Source organism: Babylonia areolata, chromosome 6 (genome assembly GCF_041734735.1).
Source record: "Babylonia areolata isolate BAREFJ2019XMU chromosome 6, ASM4173473v1, whole genome shotgun sequence".
Taxonomy (NCBI): Eukaryota; Metazoa; Mollusca; class Gastropoda; order Neogastropoda; family Buccinidae; genus Babylonia; species Babylonia areolata.
In genome coordinates this window covers 4,382,086-4,405,925 of record NC_134881.1, presented here as the reverse complement: position 1 = coordinate 4,405,925, position 23,840 = coordinate 4,382,086, and the positions used below count along the sequence as shown (strand labels likewise).

The window sequence follows — 23,840 nt, the reverse complement described above, 5'->3', positions numbered from 1 at the left end:
ATGTAATGTTATGGGACATAAAAGTCTGCATTTATGCGCATAATGCACACACATAAAAAAAAAACTGTTAACTGGGCATTCTGATTTTGTTTTCTAACCAATAACAAATTAGAAACAACTCAATGTACCCATACATATCTTACATGAAAAAACAACATCCTTTGTTCCCAAAGATACAGCTATGAGCAAAAAGTAGCAACTATGTTATATAATTTTGAAACTTTAAGTTCTTTCTCAAGCACAGGTACAATTGAAACATGATGACAAGTATAACTGAGGCTCTGTTGAATTGAATGAACCAGCATGAAAAATAGCCATATAAGTTCAGTTTCAGTTATCAGTTTCAGCTTCTCAGGGAGACATCAATCTGTTCAGACAAATCCAGATACACTGAACCACTTCTGCAAGGCAGAAGCTTAACAGCAGCACAACCCAACACAATTATTAGGCCTCTGGTGCATGCATATATATATTTGTGTACCTATCAGAGTAAATTTCTTCTGCAGAATTTTGCCAGAGAACATCCCTTAATGCTGCCATTTGTTCTTGTTCAGTGTGTCAAGTGCATGCTGCACACAGGAACTCAGTTTATCATCTCATCCAAATGACTAGATGCTCAGTTTGATTTTCCAGTCAAGGAAGGGCAAGACCGGGATTCAAACTCAGATCCTCATTGACACTGTATATGCAGATGAGTGTCTTAATCTCTTACCATTCTGCCACCTTCCTCCTTAAAATACCAGAGCTGAGAAAATTTACCAAAGATGCAATTTCTTGCTTTAGTCAGTCAGTGGACTCCCCCCTCCCTCCTCCCTCACTCCCAAAGTTCTTTTTTTTTTTTTTTAAAGAAAAAACAACAACAACAACAACAAAAAAACCCCAAAAAACCCCCAAACAAACTATAATACTAAAAATCATTAAGACCAGAGAATTTTTGGTTAATTCTACATTCATAACATCAGGATGAACTGACACTGACAGTGACTGCAGCAAAATGACCTGGAAATAAAATTAAAAAAAACAACAAAAAAAAAAAACAAACATAAACCAAACATAATCAAGTAAATCTTTGACTGCAATGGATGCACACTATCCAATTTCAGAAAAGCTGGTTGAAATTTCATGTTTTTAAAAATATTTTCTGTGAAAATTGGTGTAAAAGATGAATTCTTAGAATCTACGTAGAGATGCTTCTCTTTTTCTACATTCTGCATTTTCTTTTCATGGGTAGTGGAGGTGGGTATAGGTTGTGGAGGGTAGTCCACTGATTCTGACCATAGAAGGCATTGGCATCACTACTTCGGTAACATTTCTCAGCTCTGGTTCTTCCAGGTGACCTTGAGTGGAGATGATGGCGAAAAAAAAAAAGGTTTGAAATAAAATACTTTCTTTGTTGGCTTCTAGCCCAGAGCTTAATGACTTCAACTATTCTGCTACCTGTGATACATTGCTGTGTTGTGAATTTTCAGACCTCAGTTACACTTGTCCCCTGACAATTGCCTCTCTGGGAACTCCTTATCCCACCACATCCCCCAATGGAAAAACAAAAAGGAATACAGCATATGAATTATATATATATATATATATATAAAAGTAAACAAATTATAAAATATACCACATATTTTCATACCAGATTAAAGAACAAACCATAGTTTAAAATAATTCATAAATATTCAAATGGTTCCACATTATTATAGGTTCAGGCTGAGATGAAAAGACAGCCTATATGCACAACTAAAATTCACCATCACCACTCATGGATTAACATATTGTTAAATCACTGAATTGTTGTCTATGACCCAAAATGATATTTTTCAGGCCTTTCACCCAGCATTATTACTTTCTCTTTCAGTCAATATTTTGTTCATAAGAAATATACCACGGAATATATATTGTATAATCTAAAATAAAGAGTGAAGAAAAAAAACACACATAATGAAGTAGCTAAAAGGTAAATGTGAACACTATTCAGTCTTGAGATATGAAACCAAAATACCCATAGCCACTATAGTTCAATAGTTTGTAAGCATGACAGGTATCATGATCAGAGACTTCAGACCTCTAAAGCTTGGAAACATGCCGAGTGTGGAATACAGTCTTTGTCCCCTCTCCTATCTCACTTCAACTTGGTACCTGCACACCATGTGTTCTAAACCATGCCTTGCCTTGGTTTCAACCATTGGACAATGCTGACAAAGGTAAACAATTGTTCACTGAGATCAAAGAGAAAGATCATGGATCTATGGCAACACAGCAGCAGTCTGCACCACATGCCTCCTCGTGGAAATCTACACAATAAAATGGATGTGACAGGAAGCAGTCAGGCTCGCAGTTCAGCTCCACTTTCAGACACCCTACTCTTCACACAGTCTTTTTTACTCAAATTCTTTTTTAATGAAATGCTGTTCTGAGTCAACTTGATCTGTATTTTTGTATGTCTGTTTCCAGTGGAATAATTTGTGTTGTCGCTTTTTTGTAAAATCTTTAACATCCTCCACCCGACGTCGTTTGTGTCTATGTCAAGAAAAACCGGTTTTACAGACAATTTTAATCAAGTCATCTACGGTATTCTAGAATCTGTCATGCTGCCTCCTTTTCTTTGGTTTTTTTTATATAATATATATATATATATATAGTTTTCTTTTAAACCTTTTATCTAGTAGTCCCACCCAATCTCTGCCTTTCCATTCATGCTCCCCCAAAAAAAAAAAAAAAAAAAAGGTTTTAAAGGCCTTCATCTCCTTCAGAAGACCTGTTTATTCACCAATATGTCTGTCCAAAACATGCAAACACTCACATTCACACAGATGCACACATACACCCTTACACACACACACACACACAAAAGTAAAGATTCACCACAATCAATCAAAATGTACTTTTACTTAAGTATTTTATGAAAAACCATGGAGGGTGGGGAGCAGGGTATAAATGACAGTTCAGGATTAGGCAACCATTAGCAGGGAAGAACAGTTTTCAATAACAGCCCAGGATTGGGAGACAAGATGCATGAAAGGGAGGGAAAGAACTGCATACTGGGTATGGGGTGTGTGTGTGTGTGTGTGTGTGTGTGTGTGTGTTTGGCAGGGGTGGGATTGATTGTATGCCAGTGCTAATCTAAACATACACAATATCTGACTGATAGTGATACTCGAATTTCCATGTGTCTGGGCAGGTTGTTTAATACATCATGAATTATGTGCATGTTCAAATCAGCACCAACACAAGACTGACACAGTTTCCTCTCCCTCTCTCTCTTCACACCAGCACTGTGATCCATCTCTCTGCCAGCTTAAAAAAAAAAAAAAAAAAAAAGCCACAAACCACTCAGTCCCTCCCAAAACCAGTGAATCACAGGTGTTCAAGGGTGCTAACCAACAAAAGATAATCACTACTTTATGCCATTTTAATGTTCATGGTACACTGCTCAGGTGTGTGTGTGTGTGTGTGTGTGTGTGTGTGTGTGTGTGTGTGTGTGTGTGTGTGTGTGTGTGTGTGTGTCTGTGTGTGCTTGCGTGCATGCGTGCCTGTCACCTTTTTCTCTTCATGCATTCCAACAGTAAAAGATCCTTTGATTGCGCATCGCTTCAAGATGTAAATACTGAATCAAGCAAGTGAATCCACTCTGAATCTGCCACATACAGAGCTTCAGTCTGGGCATGGGGTATTCAGTAGAGGTAAGAGGTGGCAAGGGGCAGGACTTTCTTAAAACATTTGCAAACCAACACATTTTCTTCGTGTCTGCATGGCTACGCTGGCATTCAACACCAAAATGCTCGAATACCCTGCCACAGGCATCAAGACACACACAGCACATGGCATATTCAGCTACCAATATACAATACTCACACCAGGAGAAAAGGACATGATCTAACATGGCCAGAGGGGCAAGAATGCAGACAAAACATTGTAAACACAATACCTGAATGTTCTGTACCTCAAAAAGGTATCTATCACTACCAAAAGTTTAAAAGGCCATTGATGGTTTCAAATTCAGTGTCTTCTGATACCAAAGAAATAAAAAACTTAAAAAATTCCAAAATCACCTGGTAACTATGCATAAGTTAAACTGGTTTCATCTGTTTTCACTCCTGGTGTTCTCCACTGTTACTGCAACTTCCATTCTTGTCAATATTTTATCTGCCTGTCCCTAAAAAGCAAATCTAATCAAAATACAAATTACTGGTGATGCATTCTGCATGAAGTCTGCCAACAATGGAGGGTGACCATAACATCTGAATCATCAGTCATGCTACTGTTTTCTCTCCTCACACCCCAAAGTCAACGGCAGAGTTAGTCTCCAATCCTTTGATGAAAACTTTGTTTAAAATGAAACTTTTACCAAACTGTGAAATCCAAAATGGGCCTTATATGACCTCATTAACGTATGTTTCAAACAATCCCCTTCTTTACACACAGCTTCTAACAGCCTGAACTTAAAAGACACTGGACTTCTGATCCAATGGTCAGTGTTTGATCCCCCGTTTCAGCCTAGTGTTGAGTCCTGCCACTGCCCTGATTGCCACAAAAGGCTGTGGGACCTTTTATCTTTTTAAACTTCTAACAGCCTACCACAGTAACAGCTCTATACATGAACAGAGGCGCACAGAAATGGCCATTCAACCATCTGGTCCTTCAGTGCACAAATCTGTCAGTGACACGAAATTAATGCATGTTGAAAACACATCTATTGTAACAGGTGCAGTTTGATGAACCTGTGAAAATAGGGTGCCAACACTTCACAATCTCCAGTTTCAATTAACTGCGTCAGAAAGCCAAATGTGTTTACCCAGTGCATACAAAACACCATCTGGTTCGGTGTCAATATGGAAGTGTTGAAACATAGGAAAGACTGATGTTACTGTGTGGATGGTTTAGGGGAGATGAAGTGACTTGGCTTGGTTGGAGCTGCCTGTTGGGAGAGGCAAACTAACAAGCGCTCTCAAAGCTACTGGTGACCAGCTGGTTAACTTCCCCATCCCTCCATTCTTGAACAAACTTCACTCAAAAAGTCACAGCACCCCCACCCCTCTTTCTCTCTGTCTCACACACACAGACACACAGAGAAAAACAAAACAGTATAGACAAAGCAAGTACAATGCAAGATAGTTCAAGGTATCAACACTGGAGAGAAAAAAATGTGAACAGTGCATCATCCCTGATATGGCCCTGTGTGGTCCACTTGGCTATATAAGCAACAAAAGATAAAACTAGATAAGAACAGTGCATGTAGAATACACCATGTGAACTGAGAGAAAATGCTGAAAGAAGGCAGAGAGACAAAGAAACAGGTGGAAAATCAGTATTCTCAAAGGTACAGACAAAGATACAGGTCAAGGAGGAAAATCAACTATGTTCTATGCTATCAGCACCACTATTCCCTCACAAATCTGCCCAAAGAAGCAGTAGTTGAAGGTTATGGTGTAAACAGCATCACAAAATATGTTGAGAGACTAGGTGTGAAAGAAGACAATGTTGGTGCCCTGTTTTGTCTCTGCACAAAAGGGGGCAAGCAGCTATTCTTAGTTTTGAAAATTTGTCGAAAGGTGAAGAGTATCATCACTTATAAGCTTGTATGCAGCTAATACTGTGTAATAACTTTTAGAATATTTACCAACAGGTGTGGAGTATTGTCACTTATAATTCATATGAAGAAAGTAAGCTTTTTCTCTTATATACTTTTACATGTATATCCGAAGAAAACATAAAAATAAAAAAAATTGGTAGTACTAGTAGTACAACCATCTCTGACATCAAACTGAATGCCAGGACCTTTGTCCTCAGCACTCAGAACCAACCTCTTTCTCAAACCCTTGTGCCATAAAACACACATGGCACTGCAACAACCAAGACTCACCACACACTCAGCACAGATCATTGGACAAGCAACAGACAGAAACACACACATAAAAACAATGTGTTTCATTCTGCACAAGACACTAGACTTTCTGAATATATGGAAAGACAGATAACACTCAAAGACAGCAAGATAGGCAGAAAGAGCAAGATAAAAGTTAATTATAGAAAGAGCAAGATGAAAGACAATATGGAAAGATAGAGAAGAGATAACAAGGAAAGAAAAAGAGATAACAAGGAAAGACAGTAAGACAGTGTGTACAAACTGTTGAACAGGACAGCACAATAACAGACGATAACAGTAACAAGCACAAACAATATTGTGACTGCCTCTTTGGCATCATGCTTATCTAAGGCCACACAGAAACAGTACAAAGAGATGCATCAACCACCGACACAGAGAGAAGACAAAGAACTTCCAAAGACAATGGCTTACATACAGATCTTAATTAAAGACAGTTGGACATGATTACTAGGTCACAAGACAAAATGAGTTTGTCACAAAACAAAACCAGAAAAGTGTGAAACACATGAACACAAACATACTTTGGATATTTCGGAGCAAAAAACAAAATGTGATGTGGAAAACATTGATATAAAAAAAAAAAATCTGAATCTTTTTTTTGTGTCCATAAAACAAAATTATACCCCCCCCCCCCCCAAAAAAAATATATATTGTATTGATAAATTGTTTAAAGTCACTTCCAAGCCAAAATAATGACTTTATAAAAATCAGATATATCTGTATTTCATAATGTAACAGCAAAATCACCACCAACAAAAAAGACATGTCTACTTAGTTGTAGCATGTTTTTTTCAATAATTCTGAAAGTGCAAATTCAAAGACGTCACTGATGACCAAACCCCACATCAGAAACCCTTCTCACTTCACTGTGCATGTCTGACAAAATTACTACACACAGTTTTGTGTTCTGCAAGATGGACACAATGACTGAATGAAACACAAAGACGGAGACAGACAGCAGATGCTGAAATGAGAGAGAGCAAAATGACACACACAGTGATATCTGATCAATATCGATGACACAGAGTGACCGACAGGTTAATACAACACTGTGACAGACAGACATAGTACTGAAAGGGCCTTTCGGCAGTGAATATCACATTATGGACAGACATTTCAAGATATGCTCATGACAAGAAGCGATAAACAAACACTGTATCACAAACAGACATACCAGACAGTGATGTAAACACAGCTGAAACTATGGAAACTTACACACATACAAGTGTGCACACACAACTGCAAATGGCAAACCATACTAAGATAATTTAGCAGAATGACACATGCACACCATGCCTACAGTCAAATACAGACAGACAAACACATGTGCACCATATACGTGCACACAATCACACACGCATGCCTACTGGCACAGGCACACAAAATGAGATATAACATCATATGTGCATGCTTAGTTCAAACAAAGACAAACAAAGCATAATAATGCTCCCACAAACATAACACAATAAAATTAAGACAGACATGCATACAGACAAGGACAAAAAAAGAAAAGAAAAGAAAAGAAAATGACAGGAACACACATGACATGTATATTCACACACACTCAACTTTAACTCTCCCTCACACACACATGATGCACATTTCTTTCACACAGACACCAAGTGAGGTTACAAACTGACAAACATACCAACATTCACACACACACACACACTTTCTCACCCACAGACAGAGTGAAAATAACAGAATGTAATAGACATGCCTGTTGGCCAAGAATAAACCTATAGGCAGAGAGAGATGAGGGGGAAGAGAGGGGGATGCAGGGTGAGAAAGAGAGAGGAAGACAGACTGAGAAAGACAGACAGATAAAGAGAGGCAGTGAGAGAGAGAGGGGGTGGTTATGGTAGACAGACACATACACAGTGCATACCGACAGACAATGACAGAACGAACAGCAAAAAGACTGAGAAGATGGAGAATCCTCTCCCCCTACCCCAGGATCCCCATTACACACACACACACACACACACACACACACACACACACACACACACACACACACACACACCAAACAACAAAAAACACATGGGTTCATGTGGGTTCAAAGCCTGCTTGAAAATTCTTCTGTATCTTCAGGTGGAACTTCATCAAATTATTGGAGCTCATTGGAGAGTTGTTTTCTATCCAGAAAGTGACTTCCAAGCTGAACTCTGATGAAGCCAGAAGCCTCATACATGGAACAATAAAACAGCACTGTACAGACCACAGCCAGCACTGGAACTTCTGTTCCTTAACCCCTTCACTGCTTTTGACATATGCTCATCAGTGAACAGCTGTTGCCTGAGAGGTCAGGATGCAGACCATCACGGTTATTTGGACTTCTTCATTTTATTTAATACACCGCTTTAATTCAGTAGTAAATCAATTACCTGTGAAAAAATTACACAAAAAGTAGAAGTAACTGCCCTCCCAATTCATGCTACATCCACCCCATTTCACCAAGGCTCAGAAGTCAAAGACACACAACATCAAAACAATGTGCTCCTGAGCTCTCCCCTTCACACTGAATGTATTTGAATAACAATGAACTGAGAAACTTCCTTCTGTTTCCCTGTATCTGCAAACTGATGGAAAGGGCCAATCAGTGTTGACTTGATGCTGTGTGCCTCTGACCTGGTTTTAAAGTTAATTGTATTTGTTGGCCTTCCAGCTAAATGTTTTCTTCTGACAAAAGACCTGCCTGAATCTCCATGAACCTGCTGTAAAGCAGGCTGCAGGCACACCCACATGCACCCATAATACAGGCACAGAAGAGTGAGAGACAGACAGAGAGACAGAGAGAGAGACAGACAGACTGACAGAGACAGAGAGGACTGAGACAGACTGGCTGGCTGAGAATAAAATGAAATGTAAAATTTATACATTTACACATACACAAAGACATGATACAAATTCATTTACACATGCTCAATCAAAAGTCACATGTACACAAACATAACACCAGACTGGACTCCTGTTCTGAAAACGTTTCACACACACAGATTTAACTAACAGTAGGGAAATTTCTTCACAGATAGGAACAGACTCTCTCTCATGCATATGCAAACACACATACTAATCAACACAAACACACACACACACACACACACTGTCACTCACAACATATGACTGTCACACTTAAAACACAGGGGTGCAAGTGGCTCCAATGGACAAAGCCAGAAAAGAAAATGGCAACTTCAGCAATGGCTAGAAATCCGGTCTTCATTTTGTTGTTTAGTTCCCAGTCAAAACTGAACATGATCTATTAATTTCTCAAAAAATGAAGAAAACTGCAACTTGAACTTTTCCTGGTAAAGTCCAATCTGAGGCCAATGGCTGTTTACCTTACATGATTTTTAGTTTTACTTTTTAGACTGACATATTACTAGACTGATATAGTGATAAACATTAATTTTTCCAAGTAATCTGGGGGACGAATGAAAGCAATATCTCACTGTTCTGTCCTTTCTGTAGTTAACTGGCAGTCAAAAGCAATATGATCCATATACTAAAAACATATATGATTTTATGAAGAAAACTTGCTTAAATTAACAGCACTTAATTTTGTTTGATCACCAGTGAATGTGCATGTAACAACACTAGTATCACAGTTTATTTGTACTTCCAATGTTGCTTGAGCTTAAGCCTTTCACTTCCAACCACAGATATGTATACGCAGTTTAGGGGTAACTGCATTATCAACAGTCCAGCCAGTCATTTGAATATGCTTACTTCCTTGCAAATGGCAACAGCTTTGATGCATGTTTGAAACGATATAATTATCAGCAAGTTTTGACTCGATTTTGATGCGGTTTTTTGTGTACTTTCTTGCAAATGGCAACAGCTTTGATGCGTGTTTGAAACGATATAATTATCAGCAAGTTTTGGCTCGATTTTGATGCGTTTTTTTGTGTGTTTTGTAAAACGAAAAGTTGTTGAGCATGTAAACATGGCTGCCAGGATGTACTGAACAGAAGAGATGGTGGGGTCGTGTTAGAAGTGGGTACTGAAAAACCCAATATTTTAGCTTGAAACCTTCATCTGGGGATTTTCATTTACTAGGAAAATCTCCAGTTGAATGCTTCAAACCAAACTTGTTTACAGTGAGCTTTTGTGTTGTAATATTGTGTGATAATGTTTGTGGGTGTTTGGATGAAAGGGTGTGGGGGTGTGTGGGTTTGACTGTTGATGGATAGTGCTTAGGTTTAAAACAACATGACAGAGGAGGAAAACAACGTAATTGCACTTGGCTGTTGTTTTCAAAAGAGTTGCTAGTATTTTAGCACCATTTCCACAAATAAAATAACCACACTTGAATTTTCTTCTTTTTTTTTCAAAGACCTTAAGTATTTTGTGTATTTTTTTACCTTCTAAAAATCCATGTGATCTTCCCCTGATTGGGAGTTATCTCATCCTGTCAACATTGAACTTATGATAATTATATTCTCCATTCATTTTCTTTCAAGAAAACATACTTTTACATTCTTTTAAGCACTGTCTAAATTTTTGTGATTTGTTTTAATATAAAGAGATCGGTAATCATTTTGCAAAAATCACAGATAGTTCCAGAAGTCGAAGGGTTAACTGTGTGATGTGTAAATTTCCCCTGACAACATTCTGCAAGTTCTGCAATTAACTCTTTTTTCCCCTGTTCCTTCATCGTTGTGATGAATGTTCATGTGTCAGTCTTTCAGCATTGCTTCTCTCTTTTTTTCTAGTTAAAGAACATTTTTCAGTCTTTTCAGTCTGTCTTGGAAACAAAGTCATCATGATACACAACCAAGGCCTCCCATCCTCATTTCAGCATTCTTAAAAAAATAAATAAATTCAATTTCACAACTGAATCAGTCATGGTCCCTTAAAGTTGTCAATCTCCAAAACTGTGCAGAAATAACTGTACACTGCACAAAGATGACAATCAAATATTTGTTTAGCTTAAGCACTGTCAATATTTCCAAGTCTGTGGCAATTACTGCCATTTATGCACATTCACATTGATACTTGTGATTCACTGATAATATGATAAAAGTCTGCAGTTCACCGATAGATTAATCAGTGTTACTCAACCAATACACTAGAAGAAATAGTTAACAAAACTTATACAAATATCCACGCACAAAAATTTTCCAAAAACTTTTCCGAATCCCAGATATTATCCAGAATTATTTTCAGTTATTTCATTTTCAGCATGTACCCAACAACTTGCACCCCTGCCAAAACACTTTCCACAATTATACTAACCCATGCTCACACTCTGTGACACATTCACAGACAAATCCCGCAAGTGCACTCACACACACAGAATAAAGGCCAGAAAATAAGCCGGACAGACACAACAGTCCTTAGGATAGGCGCCCCCACCTCACCAACACACACACAAGTAAATGAACAGACAACACATGTCTGTGAGAGACACACAACAGACGGCAGACAACAGACCTGTTTACCCTCCCTTTACTTTCCTGCATTATCCCCCCTGATATAGATCCATCCTGATTTGGACTTCGACTCAAGGCTGCAGGATCAATGAAGCATTAAGCATTTGACATTATGACTCAAATAAAAACTATGACCACCACAGGTCACAATACAGCATGAAGTATTTGCAAAAACTGGTCAAACTTTTTTGACTCGCTTTTTTATGCTTCATTCTTAATATTGATAATTTCTCACAGGTAGATTAGACAGTGAATGTGCTGCTACGCTTAAAGACTTGTACATTTTCAGCACTTCTACCACATTAACTGTGAAGAGATTTTGTTGTTCTTCCTTAGACAACCATAGTCCTGGGCGTTATTGAATTTTTGAAGGGTTTTCATTTAAATGCCATGAAATGACCAAGGAAAGAAAGAGCAAAGTTTGCTTCAGTCAACAAATGTCTATAAAAATTGAACTTTCGGGGAGCTGATGCTCTATGCCAGATGTTGACAGATAAGGAGACATTTTCCTATCTCTGCTGAATCTTTTATTGATTGTGTGAGCTTCCTTTTATTCTAAAAATGAGATGTTATTTTGTTCTAAAAATATATACACTCATTCAATAGGACATTTTCAGATCTAAACAAGTCTTTCTTCCACTAACTTCAAAATATAAGATTTTTTTTTTTAAATTTAAAAAAAGGGAAAGAAATTAACAAAATTTCCTTATTCATCAGCAGCCAATGCACTCCACACATTTCATATTCTTCTCCATCTCCGACAGTCAACCCACACCCATGCTCTCTGTTCCTAATCCATTCCTTCTCTCCCCAGTGCTGCAGTATAGGTGGGTAGGGCACACAGGTCTGGACAACACGCACGCACACTCACACACACACACACACACAAGTGACCCCTACCTGGGACAGAGAGATGCCGGCCGGCAGGGAGGCAGGGATGGAGCCGGGACCCCCTGGGGGCTGGAGGAGGTTGGGGGGCAATGGCTGGGGGGTGGAGGGGTTGTTCTGGGCAGGCATCATCTGGCCAGGCAGGGAGATCTGGGCCAGGTTGGCCGGGGGCATCTGCATTCCTGGGGGCATCTGACCTTGGGGAGTCATCATCATCTGCGTAGGCATCATGGGCATCTGCTGGGAGGATGGCACCGCTGAAACATCATCTGATTCATCAATGTCATCTGACAGCCAACACCATCTGCTTTCAAGGCTGGAGGCAATATTAAATGAATGTATAACGTAGGCTAAACGGTCCTCAGTTTTTATTAGATTTTTTTTTATATATTAGATATGGATACTTCTACAGCACCTAAATGCTTTACAAACTCAGGGTCAGAACCTTTATACATTTATACAGAACCTTTTATTGTACTTTTTGTATTCACTTTACCAGAAGGTTCAGCATTAATCTATCCTAAAAAGCGCTGTCCAAATATTACCAAGCTGAAAACAATAAAGTCTGAATATGAAACCGAAAGCAACAGTATGAATTGGAAGCTAGCAGCAAGATGGTCTGACAAGGAAACTAACAGATTTGCTGTATGAAACAGCATAGTCTGAAAAGGAAGCTAACATAATTGCAGTATGAAATTTCACTAACAGAATATGAATATAAAACTAATAGCTACACAGGCTGAATATGAAGCTGATGGAAACGCAGTCTGAACAGGAAGCCAGAAAAAAAATGTCCTGTGGCTCAAAACTACACAAAATAAACTGTAAACTAAGTACTCAAACTACACAAAATAAACTGTAAACTAAGTACTCAAACTACACAAAATAAACTGTAAATTAAGTACAACTCTTTCTGATGAAAAATAAAATCTATAAATATAAGACGATCCTTACAATCACTCATAGCAAGTGAATGACAAAAATATATCAGACTTGGCACAAGACATGACTGCAGATATGCATGATGGATTCAATAATTCTCTACCTGATATTCATCAAAACTTGTGGCAATCTGTATATGAATGTATGCATTTCAACAGTGCTATTTTTTTTTCCAGAGGTGCATTTTCCCCCATTAGCCTGCCTGAATCAGAATCTTTCTAAAACTGCACTAAAAGACTGCAGGACTGTTGGATAAACCAGGAACAAAAGTAAAAATCAGACAGGGAAAAGGTATTTAATTTTTTGTTAAAGAAACGTTTTGAGTTAACAACAGATTCATTAAAGAAGCCTTTACAGAAACTTTATCATTTTTTTTATCCTGTATTTAAAATTTTTTTATTATGCTGTTGTTTTTTTAGTGAACAAGATTTAAAGTATGTCAGAAACAAATCAATTTTTCCTTTCACCTGCAAATATCCACAAATCTACATAATACATGAATGAAGATAACAGTTTTGATACATACTTTCCAGTCACAAATATACTTCATTATCTTTATGTGTAGTGTAAGTGGGGTAAAAGAAAGGCGTTTTATGCTGTGTGTTTGATTCAGGTGGTGCCAAAGCGTGCAAACTGATCCTTACATGCTACACCACATCTGCCTTTAAGGAAAAACAAAAGGGGGGTGGGGGTGCGGGGGAGGGGAGTGCTGGTGGGGAGAGGGGGAGAGCATTCTTTCAATGTAAAAGGTGGTGAGTAACACTGAATCACTAACCGAATCTATGACAACCAAACTTTGCCGCCCAGCTCACCATCAGAAAGAAAAGATCTGAGCACATCACTACTTTCTTGCATTCTCTCTGTCAGCATCCAGTCTCACATAAAATAAAGATTGAAATCGGCACTCTGTGTAATAAATGCACAAACAGATAAAATCTATCCCTTCAATTCTCTGTGATGGTCTTCACCTCTACACACCATCTGGCTGTGTTCGATCAGCTTCAGACCCACTCTGTTTCTGTTCCCAGATTCAAACATTCCACAGTAGGCTGCTGCTATTTTGTTGTCTTTCTCTGAAATTTACACTTGGAACAACCTCCCTCTTTCACTTCATCAAATCTCTGCACTCAGCTCTTTCAAGTCTGGCCATAAAACCTACCTCATTCCAAAATAGCTGCCTCCTTCCCTCCTCTTTCCAGTCCACAGTTTCTCCAGCTTTTTATTTACATGTACTTCAAGTTTGTGTGTCTCATCCCTCTGAATCAAGAGTTATTCATGTGTGTGAACAACTCACATGTAAGCATTTTGATTCATCTCTGCACCAGATTCAGCGCTATTCTTATACTTTAATTGTCATCATTATTGTTGTGAACAAAGAGTCCAGGTAACACCTACAAAAGGTGGGTGTGCTAAAGGAAGGCATATTGCTGCTGGGAGGGGTGCTGCTCCTGGGGTGTTCTTCGGCCACTGACGCTGGTGGTGGTGGCTCCTCCTGCCTCCTGCCCTCCTGGCCCAGGCCGCTCCCTGCACCACCATACACACCACTGTCACTGGGCCATCACCATACACACCATTGTCACTGGGCCATCACCATACACACCACTGTCACTGGGCCATCACCACACATACCACTGTCAGTGTCACTGTCACTGGGCCATCACCACACACACCACTGTCACGGTCACTGGGCCATCACCACACACACCACTGTCACTGTCACTGGGCCATCACCACACACACCACTGCCACTGTCACTGGGCCATCACCACACACACCACTGTCACTGGACCATCACCACACACACCACTGTGACTGGGCCATCACCACACATACCACTGTCACTGGACCATCACCACACATACCACTGTGACTGGGCCATCACCACACACACCACTATCACTGTCACTGGGCCATCACCACACACACCACTGTCACTGGGCCATCACCACACACACCACTGTCACTGTCACTGGGCCATCACCACACACACCACTGTCACTGTCACTGGGCCATCACCACACACACCACTGTCACTGTCACTGGGCCATCACCACACACACCACTGTCACTGTCACTGGGCCATCACCACACACACCACTGTCACTGGGCCATCACCACACACACCACTGTCACTGTCACTGGGCCATCACCACACACACCACTGTCACTGGGCCATCACCACACACACCACTGTCACTGGGCCATCACCACACACACCACTGTCCCTGTCACTGGGCCATCACCACACACACCATTGTCACTGGGCCATCACCACACACACCACTGTCACTGGGCCATCACCACACACACCACTGTCACTGGGCCATCACCACACACACCACTGTCACTGTCACTGGGCCATCACCACACACACCACTGTCACTGTCACTGGGCCATCACCACACACACCACTGTCACTGTCACTGGGCCATCACCACACACACCACTGTCACTGTCACTGGGCCATCACCACACACACCACTGTCACTGGGCCATCACCACACACACCACTGCCACTGTCACTGGGCCATCACCACACACACCACTGTCACTGGGCCATCACCACACACACCACTGTCACTGTCACTGGGCCATCACCACACACACCACTGTCACTGTCACTGGACCATCACCACACACACCATTGTCACTGGGCCATCACCACACACACCACTGTCACTGGGCCATCACCACACACACCACTGTCACTGTCACTGGGCTATCACCACACACACCATTGTCACTGTCACTGGACCATCACCACACACACCATTGTCACTGTCACTGGACCATCACCACACACACAGCACTGTCACTGTCACTGGGCCATCACCACACACACCACTGTCACTGTCACTGGGCCGTCACCACACACACCACTGTCACTGTCACTGGACCATCACCACACACACACCACTGTCACTGTCACTGGGCCATCACCACACACACACCACTGTCACTGTCACTGGGCCATCACCACACACACCACTGTCACTGTCACTAGGCCACCACCATACACACCACTATCACTGGACCATCACCACACACACAGCACTGTCACTGTCACTGGACCATCACCACACACACCACTGTCACTGTCACTGGGCCATCACCACACACACCACTGTCACTGGGCCATCACCACACACACACCACTGTCACTGTCACTGGGCCATCACCACACACACCACTGTCACTGTCACTAGGCCACCACCATACACACCACTGTCACTGTCAATGGGCCATCACCACACACACCACTGTCACTGGGCCATCACCACACACACCACTGTCACTGTCATTGGGCCATCACCACACACACCACTGTCACTGTCATTGGGCCATCACCACACATACCACTGTGACTGTCACTGGGCCATCACCACACACACCACTGTCACTGTCACTGGGCCGTCACCACACACACCACTGTCACTGTCACTGGGCCATCACCACACACACCACTGTCACTGTCATTGGGCCATCACCACACACACCACTGTCACTGTCACTGGGCCATCACCACACACACCACTGTCACTGTCATTGGGCCATCACCACACACACCACTGTGACTGTCACTGGGCCATCACCACACACACCACTGTCACTGTCACTGGGCCGTCACCACACACACCACTGTCACTGTCACTGGGCCATCACCACACACACCACTGTCACTGGGCCATCACCACACACACCACTGTCACTGTCACTGGGCCATCACCACACACACCACTGTCACTGTCACTGGGCCATCACCACACACACCACTGTCACTGTCATTGGGCCATCACCACACACACCACTGTGACTGTCACTGGGCCATCACCACACACACCACTGTCACTGTCACTGGGCCATCACCACACACACCACTGTCACTGTCATTGGGCCATCACCACACACACCACTGTCACTGGGCCATCACCACACACACCACTGTCACTGTCACTGGGCCATCACCACACACACCACTGTGACTGTCACTGGGCCATCACCACACACACCATTGTCATTGTCACCGGGCCCTCACCACACAACCCAAAACACACTTTTATATACAAGATATTTCAACACACATGTTCACATATATGCATCTGTACAGAGCGTCTAGAAAAAGCATCATGGAGTAAAGTCAGGGAAGTATACCAGCAAAATGGCAAAGTTTTAAATAAAAGTATAAATAATATTCAACAACTGAAATCTATCAATCAAGTACATTCAGTAATTTAATCAGATTAAGGCAAATTCAGGCATTATCAAACAGGATAAAGCTGAACACTTTTATAACAAAGTTCAGCAGAGATGTTAAATGCATATGTGGAGAATCTATTTCTAGCTAACACGTACTCTTTGAATGTCAGAGTCTGAAATTGTTTTTACCAAACTTCTCGGAAAATTCTTGTGAATGTATTTTTGACAATTTCAAGATGTTATCTGCTACTGCATAAGGTTTGCTGCATAGTACAACTGGACATTTGTTATAGTTGTTACAGTTGTTTGATGTTAGCATTTCCTTCTATATTATGCCTATGTCTCCCCTTTTAATGTTTTATTTTTTCCAATGCTCTGTATCTTTCCTTACCACACACACATATGCACACACACACATACACACACACCATTCTTCACCCTCTGCCCAGTACTGTTCCCACCACCACACTCCGCCCTCACCACCCTTTTTTTCTCTCTTTTTCTGTCTAATACCACTTAAAGTGGAAGACGTTAAACCGAAGACTACAGAGCATCATACCTCATGCATTTACAAAATCTGCGATTCCATCTGTTTCCATTGGAACGTTTCGTATGACGATCAACTGATGTTTCAAATAGGTCAGAGTTAAATTTGGAGATCAGTTGACTCTTTGTTGTTTGTTGTTGTTTTTTTCAGTTGAGTAGTTAATTTGTAGTCTTATTTGTTTATAATCTTGTGCAAATTGAAGAGAATAGGGAATGCAGTGATAACATGAGATGTTTGGGGCGGGGATCTGGGGAATTTTCATTCATAATCACAATTGTAGATAGACGTTAAAAACGAACAGATCATCACATCTGACTCATAAAGCAAGCACACAATTACAAAGATAATGTTAACCCTGTGCAACAAATACATTTCAACAAAGATAATGAATAGGAAAACATCGAATTCAAAATGAAGATATTATGAATGCTGAAAAACTATTCAACTTAACAATTTTTTTGGTGAACGCTTTGTCAATAAATACGAGTAAATAAAAGTATACCGCAAAAAAAGGCATGTCTGGGTGGGAATGCACATGAAACAGTTATTAAGTCAAAAGATATCTACATTCACTAGAAATGTTATTGATAAAATCTACAAGCAAATGGTACACTTACACAAACTTAGGAAAATTCATACTGTTATGCATCATATGTAATTGTTGATACTGTGTGTCATTTAAACATGTTTCTTGTTCACGGAGACAACTATGTAAAATCAAACTCATACTGTTTGGGAACAATACTGTACAACACGTCTTGGACTCACACTTGTTTTTCCTTGTTTATAAGCATGATGAGTGTGTTTTCACATAGTGATGTAAACAACTGAAGTTTCAATTAGAAAAAAAAAGGAGAGATTAAACAAACAAATCTACACAATCACTCCCTCCTTTTTTGGTTATAAAATTCTGGTGCAGTTCAGAAGTTAATTTTTGGTTTTTGTTGTTATTACTGTTTTTTGGGGTGTTGGGGGGCGGGGAAGTGGGAGGATTGGGAGGAGTAGGGAGGGAGTGGGCAGGAGCATTCATTCTTTCAAACACATGGGCAGTGTTACGGAGTGCCAAAATCTGATTTCCTCATGTAGGGGAATTCAAGTGCTTCTGTTTATTTGCACATACTGGTCAGTGAGTATATTTTTCTCTGCCCGGTTTAACTGGTGAGCGACACACAGTCTGTCACAGAGGCTTGGAAGGAAAAGGTCTCGCTGTTAGTGCTCTGTGGTTCTGGCTACAGGTAATTATGTATTAGTTATTTTTCATTTGAGTTTAAAGATATGGTTAGACTTTTTGCATGAGCATGTTTTTTATGTACCGTAAATGTAGTTAATATTTGTTGTGCACATTTGTTGTGCATATTTTGGTGGAACTATGTTTTGCGATATACTGTGTAAACTTGGCTACTCCTGCAAACTGACCAAAGGATAGCATGTTCTCTGTACATATAATCGCTAGCATGAAGAGCAAAAGGTAGTATAGAATTATGCTATCTTTATATTTCTATATGTTGAGAAACGTGGCCATGTTTTCCATAATAACCTGGGAATCATTGTTAAGTATTCCATTCCCTGTTAGTCCCAACGCATGGATAATGAATAAATGTTTTCCTCTTTTTGTGTCATGTAAGCAGCATGGCCTTAACGAGAAATTGATATTTGATACCTGGAGAGTCTGTGGACATTCTAAAATGATTATTTGAACTAATATAAGTAGGGGCATGAATGGAAAAGGATGAATTAGGTGAAAGGGGAATGTGGAAATTATACAGAGAGCACATATCTTATGGGTCTTAATACATCGTCCCAGAGTTCCAGGGCAGACATAGAGACAGCCCAGTCCGAGGAGATGGGATCAACCCACTGTCCGAGGAGACGTGGTAGCGGCCCAGTCCAGGGAGACTGGAGCGGGACAGACCTGGCTGAGGTCTGATGAGGCTGGTGCAGCCTTGAGACAATGTGTCTTGAAAACTAAGACATGTCCGAAAGAACCACAGAATTTGTGTGTGCGGCAAAAGACCAGAGGCGATATGTGTGTTGACTGTTCTGTTTGTGGACCCACAGAAACATTGAAGAACAGAAGTCAGCATTCCCCAGACTCAAAATCGGATGCCTGCGTTTGTGTGTGTGTGTGCGTGTGTATACTATTTGTTTGTTAAACAGAACAATTTGTGAATCTTTTTTTTTGGTTAAATTATATAGGCTCAGGGGCAATACCTTGTCTCTGTTTTGTTTACGGAAGAGTGCAAGAGATTGAGATTGAACTCGCATGTGAATGTTTGTTGCCTCCCTTTAGTCTAGTCTGTCTTTCATTCTCTTGTATGACAGGCAGACTCGCAAACTTTTTTTTATCCGTTTGCACCTCTCACGCACCCTTCTCGAGGAAAAACTAACACGCCCATGCAACCTGTCATGATGTGACTCACCTTTCAGATGGTCAGGCAGACTGTCTTCATCGATCATGGCACCTTTCAACAGGGGGGACAGATTGTTAGGTATTCTCTCCCAGGGAATGTAGGTTACCCCCAACTCCACGTCCCAGAAATCTTTAAACTGTGACTCCTTTATACCAATGTTTGGTGCCCACGCCACCTGGAAACAGCATGTCATTAGGTATGGAATGTCACTGCCAGATATGAGAGTTTGTGTGTGTGTGTGTGTGTGTGTGTGTTTGGGAGGTGCTTATATTGTTTATATGCGTACAAGGCCAGGTTATGAAGTTGGGTTTCAATGTGTGTATACATGCACACATTCATATGTAAATATCTGTGTGTGTTTTTGTTGTTGTTGTTGTTTTGGGGGTGTGTGTTGTTTTTTAATCTATGCTTTTATTTCTTTATGTTAATGTTCTACACAAACTTTGGGTGGCTCTCCAGACCTGATCAGCTCATCAGATATTTGTGGAGATCAGGCATGTGTTTGTGTTTTGTTGTTTTCTTTGTTGTTTTCAAAGCAGATATGTTGTAACATGTAAGCATCAGTCCACGTGCTTTGACACCTTTTTGAAACTGAAACTGGAACTTAGTGATTAGATATGGGGTTCTATGTCATCTGTTTATTTTTTATGTAGAGAACTGCATGACATCTAATACTAAATTATGTACATGAGTGTTTATATTGAGTGCTTATCCATTTGTGTGGCTGGAGGGTTGTGGGTACAGGGCTGTTGATGGGAAACACGATGAGCACTGGGGTAAAGTAGGGGACTGCAGAATCCTCAGTAGATACTAGGCAGTCATGGAAAGTGGTTGGTTCGAAAGTTAGCCTATGTAGGTGGCGGATGTGTGTTTATGCATGTGTGTGTGGAGGAGGAGGGATGAGGGATGTGATGGTAGTAAGGGTAAATGTGCTGGGTGGATGCGGTAGTAGGGATGTGTGTGTGTGTGTGTGTGTGTGTGTGTGTGTTTGGGATGGTGGGGGGACAAAAGGGGGAGGTGGCTATTGCGGAAAAGTTCACACAAACACTGTGACTTCACACTCAGTAACACTTTGACTTGAGGCAATGAAGCCACAAGGCTACAGGACACTACACGGTGACAGTATCTTAACAGGACTTTGGAGGAAATGGAGGAGGAAAACAAAAGACTGAATGGGTGAATGGGTGAGTGGGTGTGAGAGGAAGTAGTGGATGATGTAGGGAAGTGAATGAGTGAGAAGATGGGTTCATTTTCAATAGACAAGCGGGGCAGTGGTGGTGTAAGAGGGTATACTGTGTTGAGAAACAGGGATGGGTAAATGATTAGCCTCTTGAGTGCCCCAGATTGGAAATTTCCGTCTGCACCACTGTAGGAATTTTCCTGCTGCAAAATCATTAATTTCATGTGAAATTGTCATAATTGTATCGAGTGTTCATTTTCCTTTCAGGAAAGTATAGGTTACTTAAGTTTTCCTTTAGTAGTTTGCATGCTAGAATTATCAAACAAAATGTTTATTACCCTCCATGATCAAAACATCCTGACACACAGCTGTCACTGAGCATAGTCCAGCCGACCACACAGGGCCATATCAGGACTGTCAAACCATACAAATGCTCAACTGCATCAACACAAAACTGTCACATCTACAAACAAGTGAGTCAAAAACACCAAGACAAACTCACAAAACACAGTTCATGATACAGTATCCCAACCATTTAGCTCCTTATGGCAATTAAGACAAGACCATGCTGAGGACGCCAGCCATTCCGCTTAATTTATCATCCCCAGATTACAAAAAAAACGTAAAAAAGGAAAAAAATATAATACTTCAAAGCCAAATAAAAAATACATAAAAAAGGCCATACAGGCAAATAACACTGCAGAATGGGCAGCCAGTGCCCATCCCAGTGTTTACATCTCACTACCTAGTTGCCAGAGCAAAACAGCACAGATAGTACATCATACACAGCGGAAAAAAGAAAAATGTGCCAAGGCTTGCTTGAAAAAAGAGAAGGGGAATGGACTGGGAAGGCAGAAAAAGGAGACAACAGTGAAGAATGAAAAAAGGCAGAAACAAAGAGAGTGATGGAAAAGAGGAAATTTCTAGCACAGAATTTCCAGAAGGCTGGGATGCTATTTACACTGAAAGACCCCGGCATCCCCACGGGGGAGGCTTGGCACTAAAGGGTTTGATAAATAGATAAGTAAATGGGTGAACAAGTAGTAAATTGGTGATCTCACAGAAACAGAGCCACAGTGGTGTGATAAATCGGGAGACATGTACAACTGGATCAGGATGTGAATGGCTTGACAAACAAGCTATCTGCAGCCCCCAATCCAACCACCCACAAAACACTCCACACAAACTCACACAATGTGGGTCTCTTCATTTATGCATGTACACACACAGGGCACAAGAGACACTGCACAACCACTACTGATCTAATCACACTAACTCTAGACACATATTTATGCACTCACAAACACACATTAACATCCACCTTCATGATTAACACAAGCCCACACACAGACACACACACAAGCAATATGTACCACTTGTATACAACCTCACATACCAATTCCAAATAACATCTTACACACCAACCCCACTCTAGTACTTGTATTCTATTCTAGCTTTGTATTCTTCTTTATTTTACTTCCTCCCCCAAACCCTGTCAGTGTCACTTTTGTTTTAAATTATATGTGTATTTCTAAACTTAATCTTACTCATGTTTCTATCACATTATTCATTCATTGATTTAATATCATTAGTATATATATATATATATATATATATATATCTATTTTGTAATGTTTTTTGTTTATTTGCGTTTTCTATTTGCCTAATTTATTTTACTAATTTTTATGTATATCTTTCCTATTTTATGAATTTCATCCTTTCCCTTCTTTTTTTTTCTGAGCATTTTAATTTGACCCCATACACATCCCAACATATAGTCGAAACCACCCTCAATCTCCCATCCTCCTCTCTCTGTGTCACTATTTCACACCATCCTACTCGTAAGCTAACTCGCTGACACAGCAATTCAAAGAAGACAACTCCTGCAAACATTCTGCTTCCAGTAATGATTATATTCAAGACACTATTCCACACATGTTCAGCTAAGTCTCTGCGTCTCTTCATCTATGTTTGACTGTGGAAGATCCAAATGTGGAAATGAGTCGTCTCCTTTTGTACTGTGTTGTTCATCCTTCAGAGTCGAAGATGACCACAACTTCTATCTGCATGAACCTGTAAGTTAGGCATGTGTCTGTAAGTTTTACCTTTCAACCCTTTGATTCAGACCTATGCACGCCTGTGAATGTCTGGTGTGAAAGCACTCTGATTTGTCTCTGCACAAGTTTTAGCAGTATATAATTGCCCAAACCTAAGCTAATCTTACAGACTGGCATAAGCTTGCAGTTGGGCCAGCAGCAAAGTGAGAGCTGTATGATCAATGGTTTCTCCATTGCGGTGGGAAGTCATTTACAGCTTCATCTTTTGTGAAGGACAATGACGCTCAGATTAGTAGTCTTGG

The 23,840-nt window shown here is 40.7% G+C and overlaps 1 protein-coding gene across 1 annotated transcript in view; it reads right to left on the bottom strand.

Annotated features, from left to right (window-relative positions):
* Positions 1-23,840, bottom strand: part of LOC143282671 (uncharacterized) — a 59,163-nt gene that overhangs the window by 5,401 nt on the left and 29,922 nt on the right. Inside the window, exons 14-16 of the mRNA XM_076588340.1 lie at positions 20,311-20,476; positions 14,542-14,670; positions 12,217-12,461 (exon numbers count right to left, since the gene is read on the bottom strand). Of these exons, the coding sequence (XP_076444455.1) occupies positions 12,217-12,461; positions 14,542-14,670; positions 20,311-20,476 (540 nt within the window). The remainder of the gene's footprint in view (positions 1-12,216; positions 12,462-14,541; positions 14,671-20,310; positions 20,477-23,840) is intronic.